At 41.5% G+C, this 22,744-nt stretch overlaps 2 protein-coding genes across 6 annotated transcripts in view; both read left to right on the top strand.

The window, feature by feature from the left end:
- The window catches only part of LOC132257292 (uncharacterized), a 45,318-nt gene that overhangs the window by 8,996 nt on the left and 13,578 nt on the right, over positions 1-22,744 (top strand). Inside the window, exon 7 of one of the 2 annotated variants that reach the window (XM_059754143.1) lies at positions 10,786-10,909. The exons of the other annotated variant lie outside the window; for it this stretch is intronic. The gene's annotated coding sequence lies outside the window, so the exon portion shown is untranslated. Of the gene's footprint in view, positions 1-10,785; positions 10,910-22,744 lie in introns of those variants that run through there. 2 annotated transcript variants of the gene reach the window in all.
- Positions 6,445-22,744, top strand: part of LOC132257293 (probable nuclear hormone receptor HR3) — a 59,065-nt gene continuing 42,765 nt past the window's right edge. For 3 of the 4 annotated variants that reach the window (XM_059754147.1, XM_059754146.1, XM_059754145.1), the window contains exon 1: positions 6,445-8,870. In XM_059754147.1, coding sequence (XP_059610130.1) covers positions 8,864-8,870 — 7 coding nt within the window. In that variant the 5' untranslated portion in view covers positions 6,445-8,863. The remainder of the gene's footprint in view (positions 8,871-22,744) is intronic. The other variant, XM_059754148.1, reaches the window with a different exon arrangement.

Here is a 22,744-nt window from a genome sequence, read left to right as displayed (position 1 = left end):
TCCTCCACCTTGTCTTCTATTTGCCTGATCATGACTTATGGTGGTCAGGAGATGAAGAAAGAATGCGGCATGGAGAAGAGTGACAAATGTGTGTGATTATGTTTAGGCAGCATTAAGAGAGATTAATATATATATTGGCGATAGACTTGGGAAAATATGCAAAATAATCCGCAGACGAGGAAGCCAAAAAGGTGAAACGGTAACCGTAGTGGTTTATGGGATGCTGTGATATCTTTATCTCAGCTATAAATTCATTCCTTAAATACATATTCTCTTAACCTCAATAGATTTTTTTGGCTGAATTTCGCAATATTTCGTGCGGATTAACTGAACTCCTAATTTGATTATAATTGGTTGTAATCATCGTGGTCCGCGAGAGATCTCAATGGTTGATATATATTTTTTTGCCAGAGGCCAGCCTAATAAGGTTTCCAGCTTGTAGCATTTCAATTCACATAAGAGTCAAATGTCTCTGATGCGGAAGAGGCTTAAGACATGAAGCCGCGGCTTAAGGCATTCTAGATTGTTTTATTGTGGGCCATGGAAGAACCTTCTGGTTCTTGGAGGCTCGAAGATGAAAAAAAAAAACCTCCAAAAATGCTCTTTCACACACTGTGTGCTGTGCCAAGGGGGAGATATTATCCTTCGAAATACTGTAAAGCTTACCGCAAGTAGTAAAAAGTTTTTAAATACTTGCAATTAGATATCAAAAACTTCTTTCTCTTCTTTATTTTAATAAAAAGCGTCAATTTTGTTTTGTTTTGCGTAGAACAAACCAATACAAAATACATTTCTAGGTTATGTAACCAATTTTTTGATAAATTAATAGCATAACCTTACTAAACATCAATTTTGATGCATAAAAAAAGAATTTAAATGTATATATGGCAAAGTTGAGCATTTGTATTGAATGAATGATGCAATCGCAGAAGTTTAAGGATAAAAATGGCAGTTTTTAAGTGAAACATAACCTCAAAAATTTCATTTCAAATCAAAAAGGATTTCAAATGAAGATTTGCAAAATAATACATTTTTGTAAGCTAAATAGTATGGACAGTTTAGTATGCTAGGTGTCTTTAGCAAGTTAGAAATCCAGATCTTAGATAATTTCCTCCCCCTTGAGCGGTTGATCAGGAAAGGGAGTCCCCCACAAGGCAGCTGGATTCTCTCTACTTGCATGGATACCTTTTCGATGGTTCTGTGTGGTGGAGGTTATATGATGGATAAAGCAGAAGAAGAGGGGAAAAAAAGTGAGGTAGAGAAAAGAACTTCTTTGGCCCAAAAGAGCAAAGTTGATTCCTTGAGTGCTCTGGGACCTTCCAATGGTCCAGTTCATTGACCATTTCTGGGTGTTTGAGTTTTCTTCGTTCTTTTTTCCCGCGCGCAGCATTTTTCTTTTCTTCATCTCGCTCTCGCGGCGACTTTTTGGGGGCCTCCGTCGTCGTGATGCCGGTGAATTCTGGGTTTGATCATATCCCCAATGGCAGTGATTAATAGTGTTGAGAAGGAGGGCTCGCGTTGTCCATTAAGGGCGCTGCGTCTGTTTTGGCCGAGGTTGAATTTCCAAGAGTCACGCATTTTAATATGAGCACAGGCTCCTTAGCATCGGGATTTTGTGGGCTACTGTTTCAGAGGACTTCACTCCCTCTCGGCTGCCCACACACACGCTCCGCGGGTGCAGTTGATGTTGTCACAGCGGGAACAACCGTTGGATCATTTTCCCTTCCGGCTCTGCCCGGAATTTGCTCCAAAAGTCCCCAAGTGTGTGCATGTGACTGAGGTGAGGAGGGAGACAGACGTCCGCACAGGGAGACAGAGAGATGTGCCAGAGCGAGAGATGGTTGGTCATCCCGAAGAAGTGTGCGTTGCTCAATGTTGCTGCTCTGTTGTTGTTGTGGCATCTGGGAGAGAGAGCCGCCCGTTGAGGTCACACACCCCAAGAATGTTTGATTCTTTTCATTCTCGCACTGTCTTGTGTGTGGAGAAAAGAATTCTAACACTGAGAGAGGAGCCTTCTCTCGCGCCCAGCGCCCATCTTGCTCTCACTGTGCACGGGCAGGTGGGCGCTGGAGTGAGATGGTGAGATGGGAAACGAACACCATGGCAAATGGGTAGAGAGAACATACCAATAAACATCTCCTCATCATCATTGGGGAGCTTCCAGCATTGACTTCCAATCGTGGGCAACCGAATGACGACAAAGACGCGGTGCCCCTACAACAACGGGCAAGAACATTGAGGCAGCATCAGAGGTGGAAACAGTTCTTCTTGTGCTATTTAACTCTACGTTATCGTGTTGCTTTCCATGCCTTTCTTCATTTCCGTATTTTTGTTATTGCGCGTTTTCTACCCATTCAAGGAGCACAATTTACTCTTGTGTGGCAAAAGAGAGGTGTGGATTGTGAAAGGATTTTTCCCAGCAGCAACTTCTTCCGGCTCATCATCAATTGTTATGCGCTTGTCCAGCTGAAATCCGCTGCTAATTGATTGTGCCCAAGAAGAAGAAGAAAAAAGGCTTTGAGCACAAGCATCTGCGCGCTTAGACTTGGTTGACAAGGATGTGAATGAGTGACTCTTGAGGATTTATCAGTGATATTGAATCTCTCTGCGCAGTGTGCAATGGTACGAGAAGAACAGTGACTGAGAGACGTACTGAGATTCGTTTGCTGGCCACTTTTCCAAGGACGAGGTGTGGTGAGGGAAAATTGCATTGGCAGGATAGAATTCAAGTGGACGGGAGCATCAAATGTATGTGCCATCGTCTAATAGTGAAGTGATCAAGAGATTGAAACTGTCGGAATGGTGCAAATTGTCGTCGCCATTTGTCAAGTGGGATGACAAAAACTACATGAGTGATCGAGATTATCGCAAATGGCACAATAGTACAAATGAAACTCTCAATGAGGCATCCAGCAAAGTGCACAATTCATGGATTATTGCTGTGAACGATCCAGTGACAGGGATTTAATTTATTGTCTTGCGATATATTCACTCTCTGGTGGAATTTATCAGCTTCTTGTGCTCCGCACTGTCAAGGAGTGACGATCGGAGGAAGGCGAGAGCAACTGGAGGTTTTTCGGATTTGTTGATTGGTGAAGAGAGAGAAAAAGCGTGCGCCGTCCAAGGGGAAGGAGAAGTGAATTGGATTATTTTGTGGAAGGAAAGAATTTTAAAATGCCAAGTACAATTAGAGGTGAGTCTCCATATATAAATACTTGATTTTGCAGATTTTCACCGTTGATATTGTCTCGGGGAATATTACAATTGTCTTGGCCTCTCTCGCCGAACCTCTTTTACTGTTTTATTTTTTGATTCTACTGAAGAAGTTCTGGCAACTTCTCTCTGTCTCTCTGGCGGTGTCTGTGCTGAATTCAATGGGTCTTTTCACGCGCGCTGAGACTGAAAAAAAATCCCGATATTCTTAACTGCAAAAACCTCTCCAATTGATATTCATGTTGAATATTTTGCCTTGAGAGAGATTGAATGCTTAAATTTCATAATGTTTGTCAATAAGCCGTAAAAATTCTCCCACTGGCCAAAAAAAAAACAACAGAGAAACAACAGAAGACAACACACAAGTAAAACAAAACGATCTGCGGGTCAAACACCTTCCTGAAAAAGAACTATATGGTCGAAACAAGAGAAAAGAGGTGTAGTTGAGGTGAATAAAATTACACGATGACGCATTTATTGTCGAAAAATATGTTTGTGATTTCCATCCATGCTGAAAATTGTTTGCATTCTTCAATATTAATCATCATATATGTATGTAATAATTGTGAAATGCCGCATCGTTTTGGGCATGAAGAGAGTCGTCGCCGTGGAGGGAAAAAATTTACGATCATGTCTGGAAGTCTTTCTCTCTCTCTCTCTGGTCGGTGGTGGTGTTTTCGGGAATTGGGGAAGATGAGAGGCCTCTGGGCGAGAAGACGCGCACGTCTCACAAAAGGGAGGAAAGACTTAATTATAATAATTTTCTGGGCTTGAAATTGCTTGTACAAATGATAAATAATAAAATTTTGGCGGGTCTCGGCGGCGATTGAGGATGCAAAGTTGAGGGGGAACAGAAGAGCACGGACAAGAAAAGAGTCACACACAAACTCTACCTGTTTTCCCAATGAGACACAAGAGAATATTTACTGGGCGATTAAGGTAACGGTATGCACCTGTCATTATTGGCCTTTTACCATTTTATTTATGTGTTACTTTTAATAAATTTTCGCTCGAAATTCTTCCTCCTGCGGGACAACCCGTGAAAAGCATCTCGTTTTTTCTGTGTCTCTCTTCTTGTTGTTGTTGTTTCGCTCCTTCGGGGCGCAGAATTTTTGTGCACAATTATCAACTTTCTTCCCGATTTTGGGGAGAAGAAGAAGAATGAGGGAATTTGGCGGGAAGAATGCATGCGCTTGTGCGGTAATTGTGATGCAAGAGCACGAATGAAAGTGGCCCGAAGAAAGACACTCTCCGGGCGCAAAGAGTGGCTCATGAATGCCACTATTCCTGTGCTAAGTGCTTTCTATTGTAAGGCACTAAAAGTCAGCTGAATGGAAAAAATAAAGAAGAGTGATGTCGGGTGGTAAAAAGCACATTATTGATGCAATGTAAACAAACAATTACAGCAAATTGAAGTGAAGAAAAGACTACATATATGGGCAATTGAATGAGAGGCGCAAGAGAGAGAGAAAAAAAGCGCGCGCGCGCTTCCTAAGCATAGCGATGGGATGCACATTTGGAGGAGAGGGATTGTACCGTAGAAGTAACATAAGTTTACCATAAAAATTAACAGTTAACTGTGCTCTTCTCATACACATTAATGCTGTCTGTCTCTCTCTATGCTAAGAGAGGCCAGCGATGATGGTGTTGTAAAAGAATGGGTGAAAGAAAGCATAATGATAAAACGCGGAGAAAGACGACGGCGTGTGGTGACGGGAGGAAAAAGTTGCACAAGAATCAATGAGACATTCTTGGATCGCCAAGAGAGAACCCGGATCTCGTGGAATTCTCAATTACCTCCTCGCGGGCAGGTTTTGCCAATCAAGCTCTTGGCAATGCTGCTGGCTGAAAATCACCCACCGCAGCGACATAAGAGAGAAAGAGCGAGAAAGAGAGGCTTGGCGACATGGGGTTGAAGTGTGGTTTTGGCTGTTTTGAGTCCACAAACACAGAAGGAGGAGAATTTCTCTGATTGCAGATTCTTTCCGCGAAAGAGGCGCAAACTTGAGCATTTCGCGCGCGCGCACACACGATGAGACCATCACGCAAAGTAGGACAAGTGTTACGGTACTTTGCCATATGATTCAAATATTGAAAGAATATATAAAGAAGCAAGAAGAAAAAAAAAAGGCTGAGGCAGCGAAGAACACTGTAAAGTGCGTACAAATTAACGTGTGATTCTCCACAATCTCGCATTCTTCTCACACACACACTTGGTGATCTTTTCTAATGCAAAAAAGAAAGCCGTGTGATGGCCTCTCAGGCGAATTGATGAGGATTTCTGATGCTGAGGAATTTTCCACTCCCCAAAAGCTCTAAAGAAAAAAAAATCAACTTGCCGCGTGTGTCTTCTCAAACATTAATCAAATATGAGAAGAGAGAGAGACAATCGCCAATATTTAACTATAAATATGATTTGAGGAATCCCATAAGATAACGGAGAATTTTTATCGAAGCTGCTTTGGCCATTTGATTTACGACAATTTTCGGCTTGATTTTAAAACAAATTGACGAATTTACTTACATGAATCTGTAATGGATTCTATCTTTATCATTAATCTCTTCTCATTTTACCTTTAATGACTGCGGCTGTGGTATGTCAAGATGAAAAATTAAAAGGTTGAGCCTCTCTCGTGTGCAAGAACTGAGAATGTTCTCTTCGTGGGATTTTTCGTAATCCCTCTCGATACACTCGTGTGTTAAGTAACTTGTGTTGTTGCAAAGTATAATCTCCGTTGTTGTTAAAAATATCTTTATCTCTAATCTAATTTGTCTTTTTTTCCTGCTGAGAGTTTGCGCACTTTGCTTGAATTTCCCCTTGACAATTTCTCCTAACTGGAAATTTGTGGTCAAATTCAGTGTCCTGAATATTCAATTTCATTTGCCATTCACTGATAATTGAATTAAGAAGGAAACTTTGTCAATACAATGAAAATTATACGCCGGAAGTGGGAAATTCCCTCTATTTCTCAGTCCAAACACTTCCTTCTCCTCACATTGAACAAGGACGAAGCGTCTTTCCTCGCTTCCTGTCGTCTCTGTCGTGTGCGCTATCACTGGAATGGTTTGTTGTTGATTTCCATGAAGTGTAAGTGGGAAAACAGTGTCAAAACTACCCCATAATCACGCCACGAGGGTGAAAAGGACTGAGCCGAAGCTTTTTTTTGCTGGTGTGGGAGAAAAAATTCTCAGCGACGTCACAGATTGCATCCAACAATGGAATCGACCCACATTCGGCATCAACTTCCGCTTGTGTCCTTTTTCATTCACAAAAAAGTGGAAATAATCATTGCTAGCGAGTGACAAGTGGCGTTGGAGTGTTGATACAGCGGACTCTTTTGTTTAAATCGCATACTTTAAGGCAAATATCGCAAATGGCAAAGTGCTAGGAATCACGCGAGTCAACATTAAAATCAAATTCGCACCTCTGTGAGAGTGAGCTTTCTCGAAAGAAAAACGGGGGTTTATCTCAGGAGGAATTCACATTGAAACATCTCTCTTTTTTGTTGTTTCTTTCTGTGGCATTTAAGTGTTGTTCAGGGTGTGCTACATTGTTGGTGTGTCGAAAAATTTGCGTGTTTAATCGTTATTCGTTTGGCAAATCCTGAAACGGATCTTTAACAAGTACAAGAATTTGTGCAAATTTGTGGTGAAAATTCATCGAACAATTGGATTATGTTCTGCACAAATCCACGCTTTTGCTTAAATTGATTCCTCTGAAAGTGACAGGGAAAATTCTATTTCCGGGACTGAAGCAATAAAATATTTATACACAGACAGAAGGAACTCTCTAATGTACAATGGTGTAAAAAGGATTCTTTTTTTCTCTCCGAAATTGACTGAATCATTGAAGTCTGATATTTTCATAAATGTTGTGCTCTAACTTTGGCGGTGTGACAGTTTAAGTAAAATAAGGAAAAATTCCGGAAAAGTTCATCAGAGTGAGACTGAAAGAGGACAAAACAGGAGTGATAAATGACAAGATAACGCACACAAGGATACGGAGAAAAGTACACGGTGTTTGTGGATTGGGAGTTTTCCCCGATCAGAAACTCATCGAGAGAGAAAATCCCGGGGGTTGAAGTCTCAGCTTTTCCGCCCGGTGGAAAATTCACCACCGCCACCCACTTCTAGTGCGCGGCCCCATTCGAGGGGCGGCAATGCAAACAGACATCCTCTGTGCGGCTGGTGAGCGCTCGTGAGGGTGGGTGAAAGTGGTGAAAGCGCACTCGATGAGGAAAAACACCCAAATCCGCCATATTTGGTAGATTTTCCTCCCCATCGCTGTGTGTATTGTGTGTTATTGATTACGAAACAGCGTAGAGCGAGAGCGAGAGGGCGCGAGAGATCTGAGAGTTGCAATTTTTACTTTGACAAGACACTTGAGAAAAAGTTTCACGGTGAAGTGTTGAGAGAGTTGGGAGAAAAAAACACAGAGGAAAACTCTTCGGCGAATGAAGAATTGAGCTGAATTGGAATTTTTAGAGCTATGCTGTGTGCGCGAAGAGAGACGAATTCTGTGGTGGTGTGAAAGTGCGACGAAAATTGTCAAAAGCTCAGTCAAGAGACAGGGGCAGAACGCAAATAGAATCCGCGGTGGTTGAGAAAAGGTGTGTGGTGTGTTTTAGTTTGAATGGTGAGGGAAGGAAAAGCTCCTGTGTCGGAATCCGTAGCTTTTCCGGGAATCCCGGGCGCTGTGGCGATATAAGGGTGGAAGAGACGAATCCGCGCGGTTGTGTGACGAGGGAGAGAGGGAATCGTGTGAAAATCGAAGGTCGATTTTGAGTAAATTTCGCTGATTTTGTGTTCTATTGTCACATCGAGGGTAAATAACTCTCAATTGCAGGCACTACAACGAAGGGGGGCGGGTGGCTTTTGATCGGAGGCTGACTCGAGTGTCTCTCGTGGGGGCTGTGTGGTGTGGATGCACCCCAGAAGACAAGGAGCCGAAGTGTGTGTATGTGTGCGGATAAAAAGCGACGTAGTTGAGGGTGGCAAGATGTAGTGTGTGCTTTAAAGTTCACCCATCCACAAGCAGCCCATCCCAAATGGCAGCGAGAAAGTTCACGAGTGCGGGGTGTAGATAGACTGTGACGAGGTAGAGAGAGAGAGAGAGAGCGAGAAGAGATATTGAAGAAGGAGCGAGAGTGTTTTTTTTTCCGTGAAAGATTTCCTAGAACTGTGCAAAGCCTGTTGGAAGAGAAGAAGTTCATCAGGCGAGAAGGACAAACGAGAGCAATTATAAGTGCAGAATTTTGCGTCCGAGAGAGGAAGCTTGCGTTGCAGTTGCGGAAACTCATTCAAAGTGGCGGCATCAAACGAATTATCCCCGTCTCTCCCCACTTCTTCGCCACCCACCACCCCCCAGAGTGTTACTCTCACACCGCTGGAGAATTCACCCACGATCCTCATTGTGGGCGAGGCGACCTCAGCGGCTGTCTCGTCCTCCACCACAGACACTTCCTCATCTGCCACACTGTCCACCTCCTCCCCCACCGCCTCCTCCTCCTCCACCAGCGCCGCGTCAACCTCCACGGCCACCCTCGTTGTCACGACAATCGCCCAGCATCAGCCGCAACTCACGAAAGCGGCCGGCTCCTCGGGAACGACAAACCCAATCGCCAGGGACATCTCGTCGACGGGAGGCGTCATGACAGGTTGGCTTCACACACCAATGTCCCTTATTTCTCCACATTGCAAACCTCTATTGATCGTACACAGGATGCTTTAGAGTGTAGCATAAATGCCCATGGAGAGAGAGAGAAAGAGCTTTTTTATGCTACACTCATTCCACTTTAAGTTGTTTTTCATTGAAATTCATCTTCATTTTGAATATGTTTCCAGGAATATTCAGAATCTATCTGTCCTTTTTCCCACTACTATCATTATTATTGATAAACCAATCAGGCTTAAAGTGATTTAGTGAGAAATCACATAATAAATTATTGATCTGCCAATCTCATAAACACTTTGATATTCTCATCTAAAACCTTATAAATAAAATCACACGAGGATGAAGTGAAATCTCTTTTACCACCAATGAAATTGTGAACGGAAAATATGATGTAGCAAGCAATCCTTTCTCACACCCCTCCTGAGAATATCATGCGCTACATATGCTACTATATATATCGCTATAAAAGCTCGAAGCTTTTGCCGTTCCGTGCGTGTGATTGATTGAACTCGCGTTGCGTTGGTTTTTTGTTCTTTCGTCGTCGGATCTTTTTGGGAAAGTTCAGAGAGCACAGAGCCGAAGAGAAAGAATAACGGACTGTATTTTTATTCTACTCATTTCTCCGAAGAGGCCTAAAAAAAGACACCACAGCCCAATCGGTGGCTTTTTTCTGTCTCTCTGCCATCTCTCATTACCATTCTTGTACTGCTGTCGATGTGGAAGAGTCAGGAATTCCCTGGGTAAATTGAACATCTATTTGCGCGCTGATTCTTGCTTTTTTTTTCTACCGCCGATTCTCTGGTCATTTGAGAGGCTTTTCGGGTGGCTGTTGGTCCAGAGAGAGAATCGCCTTCGCGGTGTAATTTTCTTCGTGTGGTGGATTCGCTAGAGCTTCTTGTGAATTCCCCCCATTATCTCTGCAACTTCTTGACTTGGGATTCTTGGGCATCTTGAGCGAGTGAGTGTGTGTGTCTTGCTGTGCGCCGTGGATGGCAAACCATCAAGAACTAACGGTAATTGCGTCAACTACAAATCTTACCGTTAGTGACTTTTAATGCTCTCTTCTTACATATGGAACACACCGTATACATTTTACCATCAAAGTGGTTGGCAAGTTCTTCTTGGCTCTGTTTGTCTCCCTTTGGCATCTCTCTTGAAATTCTTGCATTCAGCGTTAATCTATCTTCACCTATAGAATTCCACTGGGCAATAATAATAATGGAATGAAAAAGAGAGAGAGACAGAGAAGAAGAAGCCAAGAATGGCAATGATATTATTCATCTTTATACCTTCCTCCCCCAATAAATATTCCAGCACAAAGTTGCTCATTTAATTGTCTCCACCATCATTCATGGCATTTTCCCTCGATGTGTGTGGTGTGTTGTGTATTTCATGGCATTTCCCGCTCTTTTTCCCCATGACCACCTCGCTTCTCCTCCTTCATTGCCGTCGTGTGCCTTTATATGCCCGATTTTTCTCCACTTTTTGCAATAATTCCTCAATCTTGTGTGCGCTGATGTAAAATTTTAGAGCTTTTTCTGCTTTGGTGGCTTTTATGCTGTCATGCGGGGCCCGAAAAAGCCGCCGATTCTCGCGGAGAGCGCGACTCAGTGGCTCTGGACAGAGAGAGAGAAAGAGAGAGCGCGAGAGAGTTGCGGAGAGGGAATTTCCGCTGAGCGCAATGTAACTTCTTCTACTGTGTGGCAGAAGGCGCTCTGCGGTGCAAAATCGCAGCATAATTTGGAAGATTTAATATTCAGATTTATCCACATTTGTTATCAAGATGTATAAAATGGTATTTGGCGAACACATGTATTCTCTCTGAATTAAATTAAGCTAACTGTCTCCACTTTGAATATTTATGCCTTAACACTTCTTTTCTCTCTTTGTCTTTGCAGGTAAGCTGATAACTTCTGTGTGTTATTTGATTTCTGAAAAGGAGTGAGAAAGAGAAAAAGGGGGAGATCCACATCCCGGGGAATGTGTAAGTTTAAACTGGAGAATTAATGCGGGATTAATCTGATTCTGCCACAAAGCAGAACGCGTGTAAAGTGATTCTGTGTGGATTTTGGAGACAAACTCTCTACACTTCATTGATTATTTTCACTGCTGAAGCTCTCGCGGTGTTCTTTAACGTGAATTGATGCGGCAATTAAAATGCATTTTGTACGTACAATTTTGTCTCTGGTAAAATGAGGCAATATAATGATAAGCTTGACTGAAATTGTGCATGATGGTTTGGTTGCGTGTGCAATGCAGAAAAATGATGAAAAGTCATAAAATCTCCCAGTGGCAAGAGAGAGAGAATCCTCACAGAGTGGCTTAAGGTATGGCTTATTCCAGCTAAGAGATGGTGAATTGCAGAATAAAAAAAAATGCAGCGAAGAGAATGAGGTCAATCGAATGATTTTGTGCAACACACGAAGTGAAAAAATTTTTATGAAGAATCGTCTATGACACTGGTGTGTGTCTCAATTTGCACTTAAACTTCTCTTCTAACTCGTTTTTCAGCTTCTCGTGCCAATGCTTGGGCTCTTGAGGCAAAGAATTTTTCATCTTTTGAAGGTGCATGTGAATAAAATCTATCTTTTCAGTGCTTTTTTTCTTCTTTGTAAATGAAATTCTTGCTCATCGCACACAGAATTCACACGGAGTTTTGTGCGCTGGAAAATGTTGTGCACATTTGAATATTGATCACTTTTATGTCCCTCTCCTTGCAAATGGGCATTTGGACGAAGAAGAAGGAGTTGCATTTGCATTTTCTTGGCTCACGTATTTATCGCCAAGTGATCACATTCGCGACAGAGCAAGTCTCGAAGATTGTGCCCAAAGAGAGGTGTTTCTCGGGCAAAATTGAATTTGTCATGTTGACCATGAAGATTTTTTCTCCACTTCTTTTGCTCAATTTGCTGCCTTTGAGGCCTGCACAAGAGGCTGGAAAATGCACCATTTGAGAATCTCGCGAGATGCGTGAGTGACAGAGAGGCTGGATGAGGTATGAAAGAGAGGAGCTTTTTGAGAGCGCTTCAACTTTCTGGTTCTTTTGCATTCTGCACCGCTCTTGCGGGTTCTGTTTTTTTTTCTTCATACCTCTTCACTTCAAACGCTTTCAAGGTGGACAATATTTTCTTGTGATTCTCTTTTTTTTCTGCAAACGTGTGACCGTCTTATTTGGTTTAAATACCAAGTTTAATAGAATCCAAATGGTTGTTGGATGTTGAAAATGAGAGGACAAAATGCGTCAAATGCAATTAACTTTTCAAATGTGATCTTATTTCGCCTATCGATGTTTACACACTTAATTGCCTCGAGAGATATTATTCTCGATGGGAGGGAAAAATTGAGAACGGTTGTTTGGACTTTGTTTTTCATCGGTGGACACAAGAGGAGGTGCAAGAAAGAGAGACTTGAAATTATCTTCTAGAATCGTACTTCTTTCACGACGCAAGAGGGGGAGAAAAATGGTGATTATGGCCAGAAAAAGGCCGCTAATTGATCAAGAATATAATGTATGTTGTGCAATAACTGGCTATGTTGACCATAATTCATGGGGGATTTTAAAGACAAGATCATCAAGTTTCACATTGAGTTTAACCTGAAAGGGCAGTAGAATTGGGACGATTTGGCGCACACTTGACGGTGCAAAAGAAACACACTGGAAAATTACTCTTTTTTCTGCTTCTTCAGAAAAGACACACGTTAGATTTAGAATTTCTTCGGTTAATTTCTCTGTTGTTTTGCAATTCTTTCGTCCACATTATTCATCTTCTGGGAAATTATTTTTCGCTTAGTGTCAAGGAAATGGGTCAGTATTTGGTGAATGTCGCATAATTTTCCACGTCTTCCAGACCTATGAAAAATTAAGTGCACACATTTTTGATGGTCTGGGCGAAAGAGTGGCGGAGAAAAAACACAGTTTGACTCTGAACACACCCAATTTCTCTCTTCATGTCGTTGGAATATTGCTGGGTTATTTCTTTGGTGTGAACATTAAAAGAAAAAGATAGGCAGAAAAAATGGGCTGATTTGTCACATTTGTGACAATATTTGCTGATTTTTGTTCAATAAACTTTTATTAAATATTTATTCTTCTTTTGATCTCGTTCTTGTCTGTTCTTCACGTGGCGTTATTCGCGTGAGCAAAAGTGTGCCTTTCTTGCGGTAGGAGAAAAAGAAGTGCGTAGGTTTTAAGCATTTTCGCGCGGTGTTAATTGGCAATAGATAAGATGAGAGAGAGAGAAAGAGGGTTCGATTGATTTCTGTTGCTTTTCTTGGTATAAAGGAAGTGGGAAGGAAGGAAAAAAAACGGAAAGAGGTGGCAAACAATGACAAATTCGTCTCGTGGTCTAATTTATTGTTTGGTATTTAGTGCACACAAACCCCATTTCATCTTATCAAATAATATTGGTTTCGCTGGCACATTAAAAGGAAGCTTGTGACGCCGCTCAGGAGTTGAACATATATTTCAAACTCTTCTCTCTTGTATTTGAGACGGAAAAGTAGGTTACTGTTCCCAGTCACACGACAATCTTGCCTTGTTGAGGGAAAAATATGCTCAAGCAACAATTATGTGAGGGAATTTCGCGATTCTTCCCAAACTAACAGTGTTTTTCTCAATAACAGGCACCGACAATTGTTGTTTTTTCGCCTCAGATGCGTTTCTCGCGCGGCACTCAGAAGAGCCACACAACGATTTCTCGACTCCTACAGTCAATAGACCAGGGCAAAGAATCGCCATGTGGCGGAAATTGGCGCAAAAATCTCTCGCTGAAATCATGGGGAATTGTTTCGCAATGAGACATTTGCAATGCTTATTGGGAAAATTGACCAGAGAGATTCTCAAAAATACAGCCCGAAGAACGTCCTGATTTTGCGGACGCGAAAAAGGAGTGGGGAGAATAAAAACATCAATCTCTCTTTTACTTTTCTTGATTCTCCAAATGTGATTTTCCTCTCGTGCAAGCGATCTTCTGGCCACGATTATGCAATGTGTCGCTCCGACAATAAATAATAATTTCACAGTGAATCGTGCAAATACGAGCGGATGTTTCTTTGACTTCATTTTGTGTGTCATATGAGAAGAGGCAAAATGCATCCAACTATTATTACGAGAGAAAAAAAAGAGCAAGAGGGAGAGAGAGATAGAGTGAATCAACTTCTCAATGGGTCATGAAATGGCTTTTTATAGTGCGATATGTGTGAAAAATTGTTCATTGAAAAATATGTCGTATGATTGCCACTGCAGTCTTGCGAGTGAAGCAGAAAAAAAAGTTTATAATTACATTTTTTGCCGCATATTGTTCTTCATTGAAATTAGTGTTAACCTTAGCGGGGAGGCAAGATCGGTACTTTTTTTTCTTCTCCGACTCCGATCTTAAGGAGCTTGCTGGTGAGATAAGAATTTCAATAGGCTATTGTTGGATGTTCCTCTCCTGCTCTCGCTCACTTTGCGTGCTGTTCTTATTGTGTTTCTCCTCTTTTTTTTAAACATCAAAATAATAATAATAATAAAAAAGACTATAAAAATCCTGATAACATCTTTCATGAAATGTTTGATGTTCGAAAAAAAAAACATATTTGGTACATTCGTGAGTCCGTCTTTGCAGTGAAAATGGCGCAGAAGATTCTCCCAGGGAAAGAGAGTCTCACTGAATTATGATTAATTTTCCTGTACTTGGCATATCTCTCTGGCCATTATGATGATCATCCATGATGATTAGCAATCATGTTGATAAGTTTTCTCTCAATTTTCTTTCTTCGCAGCTGCACAATGGGTGAATTTCAGTGGAAGATTGAAATGTCCGTTAAGTGCGAAAACGACTCTTAAAGTCCTCCTAATGATCAATAAAAATCGTGTATAACAGTTTCTCAATCATGATATTAGGAGCGATACTAAAAATCAAAGAGAATGAAAGACTTCCAAAACTTTTATATGGCAAATCAACAAGATGACGAAGAACCGTTCTCGTGTCAAAAGACAGAGAAGAGAGAGAGAGCGAGAGCGAGGAGGGGAAATGAATTGGGAAATCTAATGTGATATTTAATTATTTTGCATCGAGGTTTTTGCAGTGTTTAGCAAGAGAGGTGTTAAAATTTGCAAAGTTTTGATAGAAATTTCACTGTCGAGTCGACGGGAAAGGCGCAGCTTCTGAGATTTTGTAATTTACATTTACGAATACACTTTAGGTTGTCTATTAATTGCTTTGGAGATCATTATCAGAAGTAATTTGTCTCTATCAGCAGGTAAAGAAGCGCCGCAATGTGGAATAATTGGCGTTTAATGGTTGATAGTTTGAATTTTCAATGCAAATTGGGAATAATTTAGATATTCACTGAGGGAAATTGTGTAAGTTTTGTGTGTGATTATTGATTCATCTCTGATTCAGATGATGTATTTGCGATCAGAATCTTATAAAACCCACTAATTTTTGACAATTTGTGCCAATCAACTGTTTTCATTCTGTAGCTGTTAAATTTGGTATAATCTTACCTGTTTGATGAATAATTTCAACACTTCATAAGCTATCGTATATTTCAATCTCATCACCTTAGGATATGAATTTTCTCGAGCATAATAGCGGCGAAAATGTAAGATATTCACCGTGGTGTTCTTACAATCAAGAGGGGCAGTGTGTACCTGCCATCGTCAAAAGCTCATTTCTTCTTCGCTTCTCTTGCCGCCCGCGGCCAAATGACTCGAGAGTATTATATGGGTTGATTGTAGGAAAATGGGCCAGAATTCCAGTCGTCAAGTAGTGCACAGATCGCCCCCCATTGTGCCTCAATCGTCATCGCTGGCAAATGTGTATGCAGTGTGAGTACAGTGAGTGTGGCAAAAGGGGAGCTTTTCCAGCCATTTGGCGTATTAGCTCACGAGATCAACATTACCGCGCGCGCGATGAGATTACATAACAAAGTGCATTCACACTGCAGTATTAATAGCCGCTATACGGTGGCCTCGGGAGGAATAGTGTATGGATGTGAGGCGGCCAGAGAGAGTGAGAGAGAGATACACGACTGTGAGATGATTTTTTCGGTGTATTGTTTGGACGCACATATTCGATGATGCTGCCGAGGAGGCGTACCATCATCATCCCATCAGAAATGTGTGTGAAAAATATGCATGAGACGTGAAGATGAGTTGTTGTTTGGTGAATTTCACAAGAACACATGTTTTCGTTAGGGAATTCCTTCCATCGTGGAATGCTGATGGGGTGAATAGAACACTACTTTCGTGGGTGTGTAGGATAATCTCTGAGATATATATATATGGTGCTTCTCAAATAGCGTGTGAAGCTTAAGCTGCACACGGAGATTTAATTCTCCAGGTTGATAAACATCCAACAATTGGTTTAGTGGGTAAAGATCACACGATTGTGCGAGAACGGCGAGAGCTTTCGTTGGGAGCTTTCGTCTTCTCACGCTATATAGCGGATTATCGTGGCGCCGTTTTTTGACATATTCACTGACCATTGGCGAAATGATGACGACAGATTTACTTCATGTGTCTCTCTTTCGCTCTCTTTCTCTCTGGTCTGGCCTTTTCGCTCCTCATCGTGGCGTGAAAATTCACCGAAATTGTGCAATCACACACAACAAATCAATTGACCAGAGAGAGAGCGAGAGCGAGCGAGCGAGAGAGAGAGTGAGTGTCGAGAAAAGAAGCAAATCGCCATGGCAGTTGCTTTTTTTATTTATCTTCGCGATGAATCTTCAGGTTTTTATTCGGGGATACCGTTTTTCTTCAGCGCTTTCCTTGGCCATCGTGTGCACAATGTATTGCCAGTGTGTGTTTGGAATTTTCCTCAGGCGACGCGGTGAAATTTTTGCACAACCCCTGTGTGTTGTGTGGGGTTGCTTGGATAGCGCGGTTAGTGGTGGCGGGAAAATGAACAATGTGTGACAACGATGCACACACCATTTAACCATTTTCCACCGAGAGATATGGCATTTATTGTTGAAATTCATAATAAGAGAGACACACAAAACCATGAGGAGCCATACACAATAATGAGATATTCCATAACTTTGGAGTACCATAAGTTAAGGCATCATACATAACCATACAGTATACATAAAATGTGCTGTATTCATAGTGAATTTAATACTCTCTGGGTATAGTTTGTGGGACAGACAGAGAGGAAAAGAGAGAGCTTTTGCTGAGAGAGAGAGAGCGAGTCAAACTCTTGGGTATACACTATAGATTTTATAACTGAACCCAAACAGCCATTTTACACAATCACGATGGTGAGTAGTGGTAATATGCTTCTAGCCAGTCTTTCGCCAAACTTCGTGTGGAGCGCATCGATGCGGTTTACCAATCTTTTTTTTCTACTTCTACACCCAAAAAGAGATACATTACAAACCTCTCTGGGACTCTGAATGAATAGTGGACATTTTGTGCAATAATTATATACAAAAATTTTCGTGAGTAATTTGATGTTTGTGCTGAGAGAGATTGTTGTGCAAGTTGCACTCGCGAACTGTGGACTTTGATATATTTTGTGTATTTGTAGCCCCTGCGGAGAGGGGTGTGTTTTCCACTCAGTGACATTTCCACCCAAAATATTGTACACTCGAGCTTTCTCGTGTCTGTGAAGAAAATACACTGTCGCCCAGGTGAAAGAGAAAAAACACTCTTCATTTGTATATTTTCGTGAAAATCACGACTCGAAGGCTCGGAGCTTTTTTCAAGACGAGCTTTCACCGGTGAATGGAGTTGTGAATGCCACTGAAGGAGGGGTAGAAATCACCCTACATCACGAAATAGTGTGCTAAAGTGCCATTCCATGAGGAATTTTCTTCACATATATTTAATACAGCGATCACAGTGGAACTTGTGTGCTTTTTCATCGTGTCTCTTTCACACACAGAGACAGGCAAAATATTGGGAAATCACTTTGGATAGATTTATATTCATCATATTCAACGCTGTTGAGATAATATTTTCCCAGTGGGAAATCCCCACAAGGATGTGCCGTTGAGGAGGAGTGTGAGGCAATCCTTGTGCAGGAGTCGCAAACACGTAAAGGTTTAAAGAGTCACATCTTGGCTCTTTATTTTGTCAGAGGAGAAATATTAAATGAATATCTATACAGTATTAGTGAGGGAAAAAAAGAGTAATAATAATGACGCTGCGTCGGTGGCAAAATGCCACATATATATTTTGCAAGCGAGACGGTTTTTTTGATTATTTAATCCCCATATCGTCACGATGAAATGGCAAGGAATTGACGCGATTGAGTGTAGAAAAGGGAAATTCATTTGAATTTCCAATGGGGCACTGGGAAAATCGATGGAAAGTGAAAACTGAGGGGAAATTTTCGGGGAAATGCACAATATTGTCGATAGCGAATGGGGCGCAATTGATAGAATGAAAATTGCAGCTGAGGGGAGCTGCTCCCCATTTATCTCTCTCTCTGTGCACTCTCATATCTCGCATTTGAAACACGATCACCTCAATTGGGATCTCCATGGCATGGGAGTCAAGTGGAATTAAATATTGTTGCAATACCGTTAAAATGCACATTGAGTAAATTAACATCTTCACGCGAGAGATTAACACGGGTTAGAAAGAATAAAGACGCGATGGAGAGATGATCAAGTCCCGGTGCAAGTGAGCAAAAAAAATGCTCACATTAAATATTTTAACAGTGAAAGAAGTTGCGCGAATAGTGAGACAGAGAGAGAGAGAGAGAGAAAAAAGCGCCAAGAGAGAGAAGAGATGTGCAATAAAATGAGGATTTCCTCTTGGCAGTTGCATTCAAGAGATTCTTGTACTGTTACAGATTGTTGAGTGGAAAACAATCCTGGATATTTGATATGTCTGAGGCCATTGAATTGTCTGGGATACCCTTACACATCCTTCTTGAGGTACTTTTTATCTCACACTCGGTCTCCTTTGTTGCAATTCCTCACCCACGCTAAGAGGATTTCAATTGGGTTGTGTGTTGTGTGTTGAGATGCAAGAGGGCAAAAACGCACTCAAGTGCAATGAGATTGCCAGCGAGGACTCACATTGAGACCTGCACGAATGCCAGGATGTTGCTGGGCGGGCGGACGGACGGGGAGTGTGAAAGGATTTTTGATATAAGCAGAAATCCTGCAGCTCCTCATGGTGAGAATGTCTGCACACTGGATTCAATTTCATCGTCAAATCTACCTTCTTCCTTTTCGTGTTCGTTTTTCTCCAATTCTCTCGTTGAAGAGCGAGGACTTCTTAACAGGATTCCATTGTGTGCCTTCCTTCCTTGTTCTCATACAACGCGATATTTGTACCTCAACGAGGTTTACAGTTCATTTCCTCATTCTCTTCCTTCTCCTGTCGCACGCCAGGTGGGGTGAAAGTGGGGGTGGGGTGGCTTTGGGAAATATTGAAAATTTCGATTTTCGTCCCATGAGGAAAAGGTGGTGCCAACTGTCCCTGTGCGGCGCCTGAAGGGAAAATGCGCAATCTCAGTGCAATTCCTCTACACCAAATTGTTTTCTCTTCCTACAATTCCCAACTATGCCTTTATCGGTGTGTGTTAATTTTCAATTTTTCCCTCTGGGATTTCACTCTTGGGTGTATATATTTCTTGGAAAGCACCGTTTGAGATACAGCACAGGGCAAAATTGGTGCGTGCAAGAAGTCTCTCTGTTTGGCTTTTTTTCTTCTTTTCCTTTTGGAGAGAAGAAGTGTTATGCAAAAAAGCGGGGTGAAACAAGTTGCTTTGGGATTTGTACTATTTACCCGTTGACTTATAAATTACACACTCATCTATTCGCTAAATTGCACATACTCATGAGTGTATCTCATGGCTTTGGTGTGCACACACATGTGGAGGAAAATTGGGTATGTGTATTTGCATGCGGTGCATAAACATAAGGAGAGAAACATGCATGGGAATGTTCCCCGGGTTGTGTTGTCGCTGGGCTTGTGTCTGTGGATAAAAATCATTAAATGGGTGGAATGCAACATGAGAAATGTATTAAATCCGATGGGAAAACACTGAGCATAAAATATACCCTCTCTCTCTCACTCTGTCTCTCAGGCCTTAGAGTGTGCCTTAGTGTTTGGTTTGGGAGCCTATGCACATGCAATGGAGCATGTGTGTCGCGCGCACATTCAATGCATCATCATCGTGCATTTGCCGTGCCATTGTACCCAGTTACACACATTCTATTTTGCCTCTATTTCCATCTTGTGCTCTTTCTCTCGCACACACCCTCCTTTTCACTCATGCTCACTTTTAGTGGGTCTCTCCTTTGCCTATTTTCTTTCGCATCACGACCATATGATACGGATTTGTGCCACAGAGAGAAAAGTCGTCTCTTGTCGATGTTTTGACTCTCATCTTTTTTTCGTCACTCTTCTTCCTTCCTCTTCTGGGAGGGGAGACCCACATTTTCCGACTTGGGAAAAGCTGCGAAGCTCTCTTCTGGGGGAGGCAAAAGAACTTTTTTGTGCACTTCAACTGCAATTTTGCTACAGGGATTTTTATCCACATGTTATATATGGGGGATGAGGGAGAATAATGTCAAAGTGTGGAGGAATTGCAGAGGAGCAAAAAGCAGATATTAATGCTGAAAGATGAGGAGGAGGAGGAGAGGAGGAAAATGTCTTGGAAGAACGACTCCTTCGGGCATAGTTGTCATAATGCTTAGTTGAGCTTCACTATGAATACAAGAGTGTCTTTTGAGAATTCTCTCGCTCTTTGAAGACACAATGTTGACAGTAGAACCACTGAGTTCTCTTCAATATTAGGGTGGGTTCACGCGAATGGTTAGCAGTTGAGTGTTTGAGTAATGAATATACACACAGATTCTTCATTTCAACTTGTGTCATTTCTTGTGAATATTACGTAATACTCCTCTTGCATCCTAAACATCCTTTGCATGCGAAGCGCATAAAAAATGACAGAGACATGAGTTCAAAAGGAAAGTGGCAAGGAAGGGGGGGACGGCAGAAGGGAGTGGAAAAAGAGCTCCGACATGAATCCTCGGCGCAATGGAGACGCTTGGTGGGTTGTGGGCGGCTTTTCATACTCACAATGTGTTTGTGTGTTTGTCTCTGGGGTGGTTCTTTCACTTCTCTATATACAACAAAAAAGGGATATGGCTTTGTCGTGGGAAAATAGTGAGGGAAAATGTTGGAACAATATGTGCAATCAATACACGCTCTCTCTCTCCACCCCAAAAGAATTTTTCCACAAAGAGAGTGAGGGAGAGAGAGAGAATGAAAGGGTAGAACTTGTGCAACACGAAGAAGTATGTAATTCATTGCAATGAAAAAGCACACAAGATTCATTACATGAAGAGGGAAAAAAGGCACGCTTTCATGAGGGTGTGTGCTTCGGGATGAGGAACAAGAAGAGTAAAAAAAAAGCGCTGAGAAAGTTTCCTGTGTCGTTGTCGTTTGAAGAAAAAATCTCATGTATTCTCACACGATTTCTTCCTTTTCGAACATATATAGCATAGCAGATCGCGCTGTTTTGTGTGTAGAAACTGTTGAAAGTGCATTGGAAGCTGAAGACACAGTTTGAAAGGATGTCGCAAAAATTGTGGACCGTTCAAAAACCTGGATGAATTTTCATGTGTGTCTGCAGAGAACTTGCGTGATTTGTGTGCTTTATTATTTCTTCGGCTGAAGTAGCCACAAGAAGCCCAGCAGTAAAAAAGAGAAGCAATCTCTCTTCCACCACCACACATAAACACTCTTCTGTGCAAAAAGGTATAGCGCGGCTGCAAGAATTAAATTCAATTGTTGGGAAGACAAGAGGAGAGAGAGACTGTGAATTAAATTGAAAATTGCGTGTGCAAGAAAAGTTATAGCATTGGAATAATAAAACTCTTGGAGAGTCTCTCCCTGTATCTGTGCGCTGTTTGGTGTGTTGTGTCTTACAAAGTGATATTAAAACAACTTCGAGTTTAAGCCGTTATATAAGGTTGGAATTACATGATTGAATATAATAATAATAAAAAGAAAAGGAGAGAAACTGAGGAGCACCAGAGGAAAAAATCCCCAACAAAGTTTCAGTGCGACACTCGAGTGTCTCCTTTGAGGATCATTTCGGGAAAGAAGCGTGCGTCGCTTCGCGAAGTGCCGCAAATTCACTCACTGTTGCAGGAAATAGAGAGGATAAACTGTGTCTGTTGTGCGAATTAGCGAATAACTGCCAAAAACACAGAGAAAGAAAAATTGCCGAGAGGAAGACAAGCGTGTCAGAGTGGAAATTGACATTTGAATTTTTGGAGAAGAAAAAAAAAACAGCACCGACGATCACAAAATTCGCAAAATCAACCAAAAAGTGTGCGCCCCGAGAGACAGAGAAAAAGAGTTTTCTAAATTCGAGCTTATATGCAGATTTAATAATTGTAAAATCAAAATATTAAAGTGTCTTATGCAATGGCAACGTGAAAGTACAGTTTTATACAACGTTTTTTCTTCTCTGCTTTTTTATACCGTACATATATAAATTTTTTCTTGTGTTATTTATTTATTTCAACCACACAAAAGAGAGAGAGATAAAGTCCAAGAGAGCGACTATACAGGCAAAGTCAATAAGAAAGCAACATTGACAAAAATTCAAGAGAGAGAAAAGCAAGAAAAAACTGCGACAAGCAGAGAATAATACACATCTGAATGTGGATAAAAGTGCACTGAATTGAGCAGAGAAACACTTGAAGATTTTGGGCAAAGTTGAAGAAAAGAAATTACACGAAGGAGTGTTGAAATTTTTGTACCTTTTTTGCATATAAAAACTGTGATAAACATTTTCTCTTGGCTTCAAGACACAAAAGGCAGAAGGAGAAGATTAAGAAGAAAAAAAACACTCTTTTTTATACCGACGAAACTTCAAATCTACACACATTAAA

The sequence above is a fragment of the Phlebotomus argentipes genome, unplaced genomic scaffold, assembly GCF_947086385.1.
Source record: "Phlebotomus argentipes unplaced genomic scaffold, Phlebotomus argentipes genome assembly contig_42, whole genome shotgun sequence".
In the NCBI taxonomy this organism is placed as follows: Eukaryota; Metazoa; Arthropoda; class Insecta; order Diptera; family Psychodidae; genus Phlebotomus; species Phlebotomus argentipes.
This window is presented reverse-complemented; position numbering and strand designations above follow the sequence as displayed.